This window comes from Carcharodon carcharias, chromosome 23 (assembly GCF_017639515.1).
Source record: "Carcharodon carcharias isolate sCarCar2 chromosome 23, sCarCar2.pri, whole genome shotgun sequence".
Taxonomy (NCBI): Eukaryota; Metazoa; Chordata; class Chondrichthyes; order Lamniformes; family Lamnidae; genus Carcharodon; species Carcharodon carcharias.
This window is the reverse complement of record NC_054489.1, coordinates 2,143,600-2,158,005: the sequence shown is the minus strand read 5'-3', so window position 1 is coordinate 2,158,005 and position 14,406 is coordinate 2,143,600. Positions and strand designations below refer to the sequence as shown.

The following is a 14,406-nucleotide window of genomic DNA, read 5'->3' as shown; positions in this document are numbered from 1 at the left end:
GGAGAAATTAGGCCGATTAGGCCTGTATTCACTGGAGCTCAGAAGAATGAGAGGGGATCTCATTGAAACTTACAAAATTCTGATAGGGCTGGACAGACTAGATGCAGGGATGATGTTTCCTCTGACTGGGGAGTCTAGAACAAAGGGTCACAGTCTCAGGATACGGGGTAAGCTATTTAGGACTGAGATGAGGAGAAACTTCTTCACAGAGGGTGGTGAATCTGTGGAATTCTCTGCCACAGAGGACTGTGAAGGCCAAGTCACTGAATGTGTTTATGAAGGAGTTGGATTTCTAGACTCTAAGGGCATCAAGAGGTATGGGGAAAGAGCGGGAGTATGGCATTGAAATAGAGGATCAGTCATGAGATTGAATGGTGGAACAGGCTTGAAGGGCCGAAACACCCACTCCTACTTTTCTATGTTTCTATCTTTCATTAGAGAAACTGTGCACAGTACTCCAGGTATGGTCTCACCAAATCCCTGTACAATTATAGTAAGACTTGCTTATTATTTTACCCCTATCCCCTTGCAGTAAAGGCCCAATATGCCATTTGCCTTCCTAATTGTTTACTGTACCTGCATGCTGACATTTCTGTTTGTTCCTTGTATGAGTATACCTAAGTCTCTTTGAACATCAACATTTACAGTTTAAAGTTTTGCACCTTTTAAAAATATTCTGTTTTTCTATTCTTACTACCAGAGTGAATAACCTCACACTCCCCACGTTATACTCCATCTGCCACCCGCTTACTGTTGATCTTTTCACCTAAGTCATTAATATAGATTTCAAATAGCTGGCACCACATCCACAAGCATTCACTCCCTCTACCACCGACGCAATATAGCTGAAGTGTGTACCATCTACAAGAAGCACCATGGCTCCTTAGGTAGCACCTTCCAAACCTACGACCACTACCATTTAGAAGGACAAGGGCAACAAATAGACGGGAACACCACCACCTGGAAGTTCCCCTCCAAATCACTCACCATCTTGACTTGGAAATGTATTGGCGTTCCTTCACTGTCAAAATTCTGGAACCCCCTCCCTAACAGCACTGTGTACCTACAACACATGGACTGCAGTGGTTTAAGAAGGCAGCTCATCACCACCTTCTCAAAGGCAACTAGGGATGGGCGATAAATTCCGGCCAAGCCAGTGACGCCCACATACCATGAATGAATAAAAAAAAAGCACCTAGCACTGGTCCTTGCAGCATTCCACGAGTCACAGCCTACCAACTTGAATATGCCCGGTTTATCCCTACTCTTTGCTTCCTGACCATTAACCAATCCTCTACCTGTGCCAATATATTAGATTTAACTCCATGAGTCGTTATCTTGTGTATTAACCTTTTATGTATTCGTGACAGTCCTCATGCATGAAATGAAAAAAAGTTAGCATGGTGGTGCAGCAAGTATTGTGTGCAGTTCTGGAATCTGCATTATAAGAAGGATGAGATTGGACTAGAGAGAGTGCAGAGGCGATTTACCAGGATGTTGCCTGGGCTGGAGAGTTTTATTTATGAGGAGAGATTGGATAGACTGGGGTTATTTTCCCTGGAGCAGAGAAGATTGAGGGGGGACATGATTGAGGTGTATAAAATTATGAGGGGCATAGATAGGGTAGACAGGAAGGAACTTTTCCCCTTGGGAATCTGGAACTCACTGCCTAAAAGGGTGCTAGAGGCAAAAACCCTCATAACATTTAAGAAGTATTTGGATGTGCACTTGCGATGCATGGCATACAGGGCTATGGGCCTAGTACTGGAAAGTGGGATTAGAATAGTTCGGTATTTGTTTGACCGGCGCAGCCTCGATGGGCCGAAGGGCCTTTTTCTGTGCTGTCGACCTCTATGACTCTATGTGGCACCGTGTAATGGTATATATTGAATACTTTTGGAAATCCAAGTATTCGTTTGGTCGTATAAAATTTGAGTATTGCTGAAAAAAGAGAATTTTTGTCAAAGCTTTTTGTTTTGCACTCATCAAGACAATTTGCAAGAAAATACCAATGTCAGGAGAAACAACATATTTATCCTGTATGAGAAGAGAGTGTTGATTGGTTGGCAAGTGGACTCTGATTGGTAGAGACATTGCCATGGAGATTGCACCAGTTGATGGTGACTGACAGTTACGAATTTCAGTGCCAGTGTGATGCTAGGTATGTAGGCTGTACGTCCCAAATTTGGCGGATTGTATCAAACAGCATATCTGTCGAAGGGTCATGAGGACTCGAAACGTCAACTCTTTTCTTCTCCGCCGATGCTGCCAGACCTGCTGAGTTTTTCCAGGTTTTTGTTTAGCATATCCCTTCCGCTGTTCACAACGGGCATGGTACAGACTGTACCCATCCAGCCCGTCCTTGCAAAATTCAAAACACAGTGTCCAACATTAGATGTGGTTCTGCAATTGGACAACATTTGCTAAATAATCCTCAGTGTGCTAAGAATTATACTGACAACCAATTTAAGATTGTTAGCGTGGTGCATTTGCATATACTGGAAGCTACATAAATTAATGCACAGGGCCCTGTTCTTCACAGAAAGAATATGTACACACATTGTGCCTATTTCAGCTACACAAGATAAGTGACAGACATTCGCTGATTCACTCCTCAGGTAAATATCTTCACCAATCAGTGTCAAGCTGCCTCGTTTAAATCTCAAACATGCTGGGCAGTTAATTGTCGGTCACCATCAACTGGTATGTTCTCCCTGGCAACGTCTCTACCGATCAGAATCCACGTGTTAATCAATCAGCACTCTCCTCTCATACAGTATAAAAACGTTGTTTCTCCTGATGTTGGTATTTTCTTGTGAATTGCCCTGATGAGTGCAATATAAAAAGCTTCGACCAAAAAAGTCTCTTTTTTTCAGGAAAAATCCAAGTATATTACATTAACTTGTTCACCTCTATCCACTATAGTAGTCAAAAATCTCTTAATAAATTTGTCAAATATGATATCCCTTTCATAAAACCATGTTGACTTTGCCTGATCATACTGTGATATTTTTTTAAGTTTCTTTTATTCATTCATGAAATGCGGACATTGCTGGCCAGGATTTATTGCCCATCCCTAATTGCCCTTGAGAAGGTGGTGGTGAGCTGCCTTCTTAAACCGCTGCAGTCCATGTGGTGTCAGGGAGGGAGTTCCAGGATTTTGACCCAGCGACAGTGAAGGAACGGCAATACATTTCCAAGCCAGAATGGTGTGTGGCATGGAGGGGAACTTCTAGGTGGTGGTGTTCCCATATATCTCCTGCCCTTGTCCTTCTAGACGGTAGCAGCCGTGGCTTTGAAAGATGCTGTCTAAGGAGCCCTAGTGAGTTCCCTCAGTGCACCTTGTAGATGGTACACACTGTTGCTACTGTGTGTCGGTGGTTGAGGGAGTGAATGTTTGTGGATGTGGTGCCAATCAACTAGGCTGCTTTGTCCTGGAGAGTGTCAAGCTTCTTCAGTGTTGTGGGAGCTGCATTCATCCAGGCAAGTGGGGAGTATTCCATCACACTCCTGACTTGTGCTTTGTAGACGATGGACAGGCTTTGGGGAGTCAGGAGGTGAGTTACTCGCCACAGGATTCCTAGCCTCTGACCTGCTCTTGTGGCCACATTATTTATATGGCTAGTCCAGTTCAGTTTCTGGTCAGTGCTAACCCCCAGGATGTTGATAGTGGGGGATTCAGTGATGGTAATGTCATTGAATGTCATGGGGAGATGGTTAGATTCTCTCTTGTTGGAGATGGTCATTGCCTGGCAGTTGTGTGGCATGAATGTTACTTGCCACTTGTCAGCCCAAGCCTGGATATTGTCCAGGTCTTGCTGCATTTGGACATGGACTGCTTCAGTATCTGAAGAGTTGCGAATGGTGCTGAGCATTGTGCAATCATAGCGAATATCCGCACTTTTAATTTTATAATGAAGGAAGGTCACTGATGAAGCAGCTGAAGATGGTTGGTCCTCGGACACTACCCTGAGGAACTCCAGTGATGTCCTGGAATTGAAGTGATTGACCTCCAACAACCACAACCATCTTCCTTTGTGCTAGGTATGACTCCAACCAGCGGAGAGTTTTCCACCAGATCCCCATTGACTCCAGTTTTGCTGGGGCTGCTTGATGCCGCACTGTCAAATTCTGATGTCAAGGGAAGTGACCCTCATCTCACCTCTGGAGTTCAGCTCTTTTGTCCATATTTGAACCAAGGCTGTAATGAGATCAGGAAGTGAATGACCCTGGTGGAACCCAAACTGAGCAACAGTGAGCAGGTTATTGCTAAGCAAGTGCTGCTTGATAGCACTGTTGATGACCCCTTCCATCGCTTTACTGATGTTCAAGAGTAGACTGATGAGTGTGGTAATTGGCCGGACTGGATTTGTCCTGCTTTTTGTGTACTTGACATATCTGGGCAATTTCCCACATGGTCAGGTCATTGCCAGTGTTGTAGTTGTACTGAAACAGCTTGGCTAGGAGTAAGGCAAGTTCTGGAGTACAAGTCTTCAGTGCTATTACCGGAATATTGTAAGGGCCTACAGCCTTTGCAGTATCCCGTGCCTTCAACCTTTTCTTGATATCACGTGGACTGAATCAAATTTGCTGAAGACTGGAATCCGTGATGCTGGGGAGATGGATCATCCACTCGGCACTTCTGGCTGAAGATTGTTGCAAATGCTTCAGCCTTATCTTTTGCACTGAAGTGCTGGGCTCCTCCATCATTGAGGATGGGGATATTTGTGCATTGTTAAGACTTTCTTAATTAGGTAGAGATGATGGCACAGTGGTAATGTCACTGGACTAGTAATCCCGAGATCCAAGCTAATGCTGTGGGGACACGGGCTCAAATCCCACCGCGGCAGCCAGTGGAACTTAAATTCAATTGATAAATCTCGAATTGAAATCTAGTCTCAAGCTAGTAATGGTGAGCATGACAGCTATCATTGATTGTTGTAAAAACCCACCTGGTTCACTAATGTCCTTTAGGAAAGGAAACCTGCCTTCCTTACCTGATCTGGAGTACATGTGACTCCAGACCCACAGCAATGTGGTTGATTCTTAACTACCCTCTGAATTAGCCTAGCAAGCCACTCAGTTCTAGAGTAATAGCAATAAATGCTGGTCTTGCCAGTGATGCCCACATCCTATAAAAGAATAAAAAAGATTCCAGCAATTTCCTGATGACTGATGTCAGGCTTTGTTTTTAAAATTTATTCTTTCATGAGGTGTGGGCGTCTTTGGCTAGGACAGCATTTGTTACCCATCCCTAATTGCCCTTGAGAGGTAGCGGTGAGTTGTCGTTCCCTGTTTTCTCTCTTCCTCCTTGAATAGTGGTGCTATAATTGCTATCTCATTGAAACTTTCAGAATTCTTACAGGGTGTGACAGGATAGATGTAGATAAGATGTTTTTCCTGGCTGGTGGAGTATATGATCAGCCATGATCTGAATGAATGGCAGAGCAGGCTTGAGAAGCCGACTGCTTATCCTGCTCTTATGTTAACTTCCAATTTGCTGGGACCGTTATTGCATCCTGGGAATTTTTGAAAATCATAACCAACACATCCACTATCTTTGCAGCTATCTCTTTTAGAACCCCAGGATGAAGGCCATCAGGTCCTGGGGCTTGTTGGCTTTAGTCCCAATATATTTTTCTCTGTTGATATTAATTATCTTAATTAAATAGTCATTTGGAAGTACAGAACTTGAGTATTGCTGAAAAAAGAGACATGCTGTCGAAGCATTTTGTCTTGCACTCATCAGGCCAGATGCAAGAATACCAAATTTCAAAGGAAACAACAGTTTATACTGCCTGAGAAAAGGGCGCTAACTTGTTGGCAAGTTGACTCTGATTGGTCGAGGTATTGCCATGGAGAATGCACCAGGGAACAATACCCAAGCTTTTGTTTAATTAAAAAAAATGGTGTAATGCCTGGACATGTTCCTTTTGTCTACAGAGGACAAGTCTCCATGTATGATTATATGTAGTTTCTAGCAAGCATAAGTGAGCCTCATTGGTTGTAAGTGTAATCCTTAGCACGCTTGGGATTGTTCAGCAAGTGTTGGCCAATCGCGGAATCACATCTAACATTATTATCTGGGTTTTTCTTGCATGGGCTGGTTGATTACGGTCAATATGCTACCTATTGCGAGCAGCCAAAGAGATGTGCTGTTTGATACAGCAGCCAGTCATAGGGATGTACCGCCTACATACCTGGCATCACAGTGAAACTCATACCACATTACTCATTTGTGTATTAGGCAGAACATCTTTTTGGCTTGACGGCAGCATCTGTTAGTGGAGAATACCACTTCTGTTGCTGCTGCATAGTAGCAGCGTGAAACGGCAAACTTCACCTGTTGCTCAAATATTTAGATACAAGGTAATTTGAGGTAGACTGGGCACTTTTCATGTCCAAAAGTGGTGATCTTAGGCCCATTCGTGAGTATGTGCTATACTTAGTGAGCAATGATCTGATTGGGGTCGCCATTATCGTGCAGGATTGTTTTGATGTGCCCTATTTCACCATCAAGCTTGCAAGATGTGCACATAGCTATTTATGAGGTTGCCGATTAGGACAATCTTACAGCACGTGGAACTGTAGGAATCCAAACACACACATTCATCTGTGAAGGTAGGCTTGAGGTAGATGGTGGTAGAGAGCCTATTAGCGGATTTCTCAACTAGCGCATCGAAGAAAGGATGCTCGCTAAATGCGCCATTTTAAAGGTGAGTCTGAGTGCAGGGTGGAGCGCATTAAGGTGTATAAGGAAATTCTTATATGCAGCTGCAGATTCAAATATTGCAAACATATCATCTACATTTCAGAAATATGCAAGGGATGTGAGATTAGGGGTCATTCCACCGAAAATGTGTTTCTCGTGGATACCAATGAGAATGACAGCTTTTTCAGTGATACCTCACATTCCTCACTCTATTTCTGATATGTAATTTGTGTCTTCTGTTGTGAAGGTAGACACAGAATATTTGTTCAATGTCTGCCATTTCCTCATTTCCATGATAGTTGCTCCTGTCTCTGCTTCTATGGGGCCAACATTTTCCTGCTTTTTATACACTTGTAAAAGTTCTAACAACACAGCCTATGACTAGTGTAGATTTGCTACAAGTATTCTTTGCAAGGCCATACACATGACACTTGCATGCTGACAGTTGGACCATTGTGATTGATTTCCTAACCACACCAATTGGGGGTTTGTTTTGCCAAGGAAATATTAGTCACTTCTCTGGCATCATTGAAAGAATGAATGAAGGTTTCACTGAGGTGTTTCTGGTTGGAGATGATCATTCTGTTCTGTGCTTTTGTTTTCTCAGTCGATTATGCGGCAGCCCTTGTCCTGCTGCTTGGCCTGATGTCATTAAACTGCCGTATTTTCACACGATGAAACCGAAGAAGCAATATCGGAGACGCCTTCGTGAAGAGTTTGCATTGTAAGCTTCAATAACAGTCAATGTGACAGCAGGAGTTCAGTGTAATGGATGTTAAACCTGACCTTGGAAGTGTCTCAAGGGAGCAGTGTAGAGGCAGCTTTACTCTGTATCTAACCCCGTGCTGTATCTGTCCTGGGAGTATTTTATGGGGACAGTGTCAAGGGAGCTTTACTCTGTATGTAACCCCGTGCTGTACCTGACCTGGGAGTGTTTAATGGGGACAGTATGAATAAAGATTTATTTTATATCTTAGAATTACGAATTACAGAATGGTTACAGCACTGAAGGAGACTGTTTGGCCCTGTCCATGGCAGCTCTCTACAAGAGCAACTTAGGTGGTCCCAATACCCAGCCCTTTCCCCAAAACTCTGCCAGTTTTTTCTCACCAGGTACTTATCCATTTCCCTTTTCAAACTTATGATTAAATCTGCTTCCACCACACTCTCAGGCAGTGCATTCTAGATCCTAACCACTTCCTGGATAAAAAGCTTTCTTCCATTCTGCCATTGGTCTTTTGACATTCACCTTATATCAGTGTCATCTGGTTCTATACACTTCTGTCAATGGAAACAGTTTTTCTGTATCTACTCTGTCTAGACCTCTCATGATTTTGAAAAACCCTATCAAACCTCCTTTCAACCTTCTCTAGGGAGAACAACCCCAGTTTTTTCCTGTCTATCCACATAACTGAAGTCCCTCATCTCTGGTACAATTCTTGTAAATCTTTTCTGCACTCTCTGCAATACTTTCACACTCTTCCTAAAGTGTGGTGCCCAGAAGTGGCCACACTACTCCAGTTCAGGCAAAATAAGTATAAAGGTTCATTATAACTTCCATGTTTTTTACTCTATGCCTTTATTTATAAAACCCAGGATTGCTAATTCCTTTTAATCATTTTCTCAAACTGCCCTGCCGTTTTCAACGATTTGTGCACATATACCCCCCCAGTTTCTCTGCTCTTGAACGTCCTTTAGAATTGTGTACTTTATTTTATATTGCCTCTCCTCATTCTTCCTACCAAAATATATCATTTCATACTTCTCTACAATAAATTTCCTCTGTAAAGTGTCTGCCTATTCCGGCAGGCTGTATATTCCTTCTTGGAGCTTATCACTATCTTCCTCACAGTTCACAATTCTTCCATGTTTTGTAACATCTGCAAATTTTTAAATTATGCTCTGTATACCCAAATCTCGCTCATGAATCTATATGTCAAGAAAAGCAGTTGTCCTAGTACCAATCCCTGGCAAACTCCACTGTATTCATTCCAGTAGACCAAAAAAAATTCACCATTACCCAGTCTTTCCTATCACTCAGCCAATTTTGTATCCATGCTGCCACTATATCTCTTATTCTATGAACTTCAGCTTTGCTGGCAAGCCTGTTATTGGCACTTTCTCAAACGCTTTTTGGAAGTCCATGTACATCTATTACCCTCAGCCACATTACCCTCTTCAGCCCTCTCTGTTCATGAAACTCAATCAAGCTAGTTAAACATGGTTTGTCTTTAACAAATCCCTGCCGGGTTTACTTAATTAATTCACATTTGTCCATTTAACTGTTAATTTTGTCCCAGGTTAGTATTTCTAAAAACTTTTCTACAACAAGGTTAAACTGACTGGCCTGTAAAGTTCAGTGGAGACTCTGAGCCAGTGGGCACTCCAGTGACGGTCAGTGGGCTCTCGGCTCAAGGAAATTGAGGCAATAATCTGAATTTAAAAATTAATATTTGTCACACTGTACAGTAAAGATGCTTAAATCTGAGTTATTTTGTGTGCATTCCAGTGACAGTTCTTCCAATTATTGCTCAAGTCATCGTTTGGTCAGGCAGAGGAGCGAGCCACGAGCAGCATTGTAACACTTTCATGCAGCCCAGCTGCTGTCCTTCTCACACCTGGGAGAAATAAAGCTCCCTCTACACTGTCCCCATCAAACACTCCCAGGACAGGTACAGCACGGGGTTAGATACAGAGTAAAGCTCCCTCTACACTGTCCCCATCAAACACTCCCAGGACAGGTACAGCACGGGGTTAGATACAGAGTAAAGCTCCCTCTACACTATCCCCATCAAACACTCCCAGGACAGGTACAGCACGGGGTTAGATACAGTGTAAAGCTCCCTCTACACTGTCAACAACTTTGCAGAGAAATTACAGAGTGTTGTAAAAGACTAGGGTTGTTAAGTGGGATTTAATTATCTTAATATTGGTTGGAATAGTATTGGTGTAAAGTGCAGAGAAAAGAAGCAATTCTGAAGTGTCTTCAGGTGAGTTATCATGATCAGTTTTTGTGGCCTAAAGAGAAAAAAGGTGTTGCTGGATCTTGCTCTTGGGATTAAGATGAGCCCATGGATTAATTGTTAGTGGAGAACATTTAGGGTACAGTGATTATTGTATCATAAAGTTTAGGTTAGCTATGGAAAAGACAAGGAATAACCTAGAATAAAAATAATTAATCTAGGTGTGATGAAAACAGATCAGGCCCAGGTAAACTGAGTTGAAGATTGGCAGGCAAAACTGTAACAAACTGTGGACTGCCTTTAAAGAGAACATGATTCAAGTACATTTGAGATCCATTCCTACAAGAGGGAAAAGTAAGACGAACAAAGCCATAGCTTCCTGGATGATGAAAGAGATAGAGAGTAAGATAAAACAGAAAAAGGGTGTGTATGACAGATGTCAGATTGATAATACAAGTGAGATCCAGGCAGAATATAGCAAGTTTAGAGGGGAAGTGAAAAAGAAAAGAGGCAAAGGAGGAGTATGATAAGAGACTGGCAGTTAACATAAAATGGAATTCCAAAGTCTTTTATGGGAATATAAATAGTAAAAAGGTAGCAGGAGGAGGGGTGGAGCCGATTAGGGATCAAAATGGGGATTTATGCGTGGAGCCAGAGGGCAAGAATAAGGTACTGAATGAATATTTTGCATCAGTGTTCATCAAGAGGGTAGATACTATCAAAGTCAGTGAAAGAGGAATTAGTTGAGACTCCGGATGGACTAAAAATTGCTAAAGAGAAGTATTAGAAAGGCTAGCTGTATTTTAAAGTCGATAAATCCCTTGGGCTGGATGAGTTGCATCCAAGGATACTGACGGGAGTAAGTGAGGAAATTGTGGAGGCACTTGCCAAGATCTTCCAATCCTCCTTAGATACGGGGGTGATGGCAGAAGATGGGAGAATTTCAAAAGTTACACTCCTGTACAAAAAATAGTGTAAGGATAAACCCAACAAAGAGAGGTACAGCACAGGGTTCGATACAGAGTAAAGCTCCCTCTGCACTGTCTCCGTCAAACACTCCCAGGACAGGTACAGCACGGGGTTAGATACAGAGTAAAGATCCCTCTACACTGTCCCCATCAAACACTCCCAGGACAGGTACAGCACGGGGTTAGATACAGAGTAAATCTCCCTCTACACTGTCCCCATCAAACACTCCCAGGACAGGTACAGCACGGGGTTAGATACAGAGTAAAGCTCCCTCTACACGGTCCCCATCAAACACTCCCAGGACAGGTACAGCACGGGGTTAGATACAGAGTAAAGCTCCCTCTACACTGTCCCCATCAAACACTCCCAGGACAGGTACAGCACGGGGTTAGATACAGAGTAAAGCTCCCTCTACACTGTCCCCATCAAACACTCCCAGGACAGGTACAGCACAGCGTTACGTAGGTTGACCTTCACCAGAGTGGACACTGATGCTTGGAGTTTGTGGTTGAACATTGGCTAGTTTTATTTATGTGGCAGTAGCTGTTTAATATGGTGTATTATCTGTAGCTGCTGGCAATGCACAGTGAATTTTTTTTAATGCTTTTCTCTGCCTTTATTGTAGCTTTGGGTTTTTAAGCTGAGACTTCGATATAGACTGAGTTTCCCTGGGTTTTTGGAGTTGAACACATCTGTTGTTTCTGAATGTAAGAATGTTGATATTTGCTGTCTCTGCAGCATTCCTCTCCCTGCACTGGATCTACTTGATCACATGCTGACCCTTGACCCCAGCAAACGCTGCACTGCTGAGCAGACCCTCCAGAGTGATTTCCTGAAAAATGTCGATCCCACAAAAATGCCACCTCCTGAGTAAGTATCAGTGCCAACAGCTATTCTGGATTTTTGAGACTTAGGAAGAAGTGATATTTTACATTGCTCTCTCCTTTTTAAAGTTTTACCATTGTGTGTTTATGCTCTCATCTTGTTCTCCCTTTTAAAATGTTTCATCTCACATTTCTCTATATTAAATGAGACCTCTACAGTGCCAGTATTCTAGACCAGTGCTTCCCAGACTTTTTTCTAATACAACCCCATTTTAACATTTGAAAATTAACACATCTCAGATGCCAGCAAAGACAAAGCAGCACAGTAACATTCAGCATATAATTATTAAAGTTTGCATATTACACATCAACTTATAATACATCAAATAAACATGAAAATTTGTGATGAAAGTTCCAGGCCCTTTGTGACCGGGCTGCTGCTGGTTGCTAAATCCACACCTGCTTCCATCGTCTCCACTCTGGAAGAAGCTCAGGAAAATCTCTGAAGCATTTCCATAGACGTATATTTTCATCACAGCATGCCTGATCAGAGCCTCCACAGTGGATCAGTGTCCCAGCACTGGGAGTTTGTCTTGTGATTGCTTACCTCTCACTGCCAGGACAAAGCGAGGGGACAGAAGATGAATGTGATTTTATTTCTTGAGACCCAATGGGGTTGTGACCCACAGTTTGGAAACTGCTGTCCTAAACTGTCTTACAGTCACTTACAGTCCTCATAACAGTAAACCAATTCCTCTGTTTATTTGTTGTCTGTCAATGTTAGAAAACACAGCAGCCAGTTTGAGCAGAAAAAGATCCTGCAGACACAGTTAAGATAAAATACCAGTTAATATGTTTTGATGGTGTTGGTTGAGGGAGGAATTTTAGCCAGGATGTTGGAAGAACTGAAAATGAAATAGTGCCAATCTTTACATCCATTGCAACAGGCACAAAGGGCCTCAGCTCAATTGTAAAATGATGACTTCAACAGTGCAGCACTCCCTCAGTACTGACCCTCTGACAGTGCAGCACTCCCTCGGTACTGACACTCCAACAGTGCGGCGCTCCTTCAGTAATGACCCTCCGACAGCGCAGCACTCCCTCAGTACTGACCCTCTGACAGTGCAGCACTCCCTCAGTACTGACCCTCTGACAATGCATCACTCCCTCGGTACTGACCCTCCAACAGTGCGGCGCTCCTTCAGTAATGACCCTCCGACAGCGCAGCATTGCCTCAGTACTGAACCTCCGACAGTGCAGTGCTCCTTCAGTACTCACCCTGTGACTGTGCGGCACTCCCTCAGTACTGAACCTCCGACAGTGCAGTGCTCCCTCAGTACTCACCCTGTGACTGTGCGGCACTCCCTCAGTACTGAACCTCCGACAGTGCAGTGCTCCTTCAGTACTCACCCTGTGACAGTGCGGCACTCCCTCAGTACTGAACCTCCGACAGTGCAGTGCTCCTTCAGTACTCACCCTGTGACAGTGCGGCACTCCCTCAATACTGACCCTCTGACAGTGCAGCACTCCCTCAGTATGGGGAGGCGATGACGTAGTGGTATTATCACTGGACTAGTGATCCAGAGACTCAGGGTAATGCTCTGGGGACCCGGGTTTGAATCCTGCCACAGCAGATGGTGGAATTTGAATTCAAGAAAAATCTGGAATTAAAAGTCTAGTGATGACCATGAAACCTTTGTTGATTGTTGTAAAAACCCATCTGGTTCACTAATGTCCTTTAGGGAAGGAAATCTGCCATCCTTACCTGCTCTGGCCTCCACGTGATGCCAGACCCACAGCAACGTGGCTGACTTTTAAATGCCCTCTAAACAAGGGCAGTTAAGGATGGCCACATCCCTAGAATGAATATTTTTAAAAAGTACCGACCCTCCGACAGTGCAGCACTTCCTTAGTACTGACCCTTTAACAGTGCAGCACAGTGACCCTCTGACAGTGCAGCATTCCCTCAGTACTGACCCTTTAACAGTGCAGCACTCCTTTGGTACTGCCCCACCTAAACTGTAATAGGGTTGTTAGGGATTGGGATTGTCATGAATTGTTAGGGATGAGGCTATTAGGGGTGGGAAATGACTGAACTGTAAGCATGTCATAGTTTGTTTGATAAAGTGAGAGAATGAGATATTGGGAAGGTTCTGTAGGTGGGAATCAGAATTTGAGTGATGGTTCAGTATTTGGACTGATGTAATACTCCCTGTCACTTTAGTTCCATGTGTAATCGTTTTAATTTGTCTGCCTTGTAGAGTCTTTAGTGTTATATAAGCAGAACATGCTAATTCAGATTTCCAACATCTGCAATATTTTGCTCTTGTCAAAGTTTTTAGCGTGTGCTTTTTAAAAACTATTTTTCAGCCTTCCTCACTGGCAGGATTGCCACGAGCTCTGGAGTAAAAAGCGTCGACGACAGAAGCAAGCAGGAATCATTGAAGATCCGCCTGTGCAAAAGACAGCTCGTAAAGAAACCGTGATCAGCACTGATGACAGTAGGAACAGCACACCACAGATTGCCCCACCAGGACAGAGTAAAGCACAGAGCAGCACCACAGACGTGGGCGGTGAGTCAGTCTGAATGAAAATCATCATTGCTGTTGGTCAGACTACTCAGAGAAATTACGCAGGGAACTTTGACGGAGATTTGAATATCTGTATTTCAGGGAGTGCGTGATTGATGTTTGAGAAGTTTTGTGATCAGTCAGATAGATGGCTAAGTACATTGCTTCCTCCTAGTACGAAGCAGACTTCTCGTGTATGGATCCCTCACTTATCAGCAGCACAGCTGTTGCTGGGTAACAATTTGCACGATTTTTCTGGGGCACTCCATGTGTAACCATTGCTGATACCTGCTGGTTGCTTCATAGTATAAGGACAGGCTGAGATGGATGGAGTTTAGTGACAAAAAAAGACAGGCACTTTTGACACC

The 14,406-nt window shown here is 43.4% G+C and overlaps 1 protein-coding gene across 1 annotated transcript in view; it reads left to right on the top strand.

Annotated features, from left to right (window-relative positions):
- cdk12 (cyclin-dependent kinase 12) overlaps positions 1–14,406 on the top strand; it is a 65,688-nt gene that overhangs the window by 44,322 nt on the left and 6,960 nt on the right. The window contains exons 10-12 of the mRNA XM_041173571.1: positions 7,320–7,436; positions 11,383–11,514; positions 13,839–14,041. Coding sequence (XP_041029505.1) covers positions 7,320–7,436; positions 11,383–11,514; positions 13,839–14,041 — 452 coding nt within the window. The remainder of the gene's footprint in view (positions 1–7,319; positions 7,437–11,382; positions 11,515–13,838; positions 14,042–14,406) is intronic.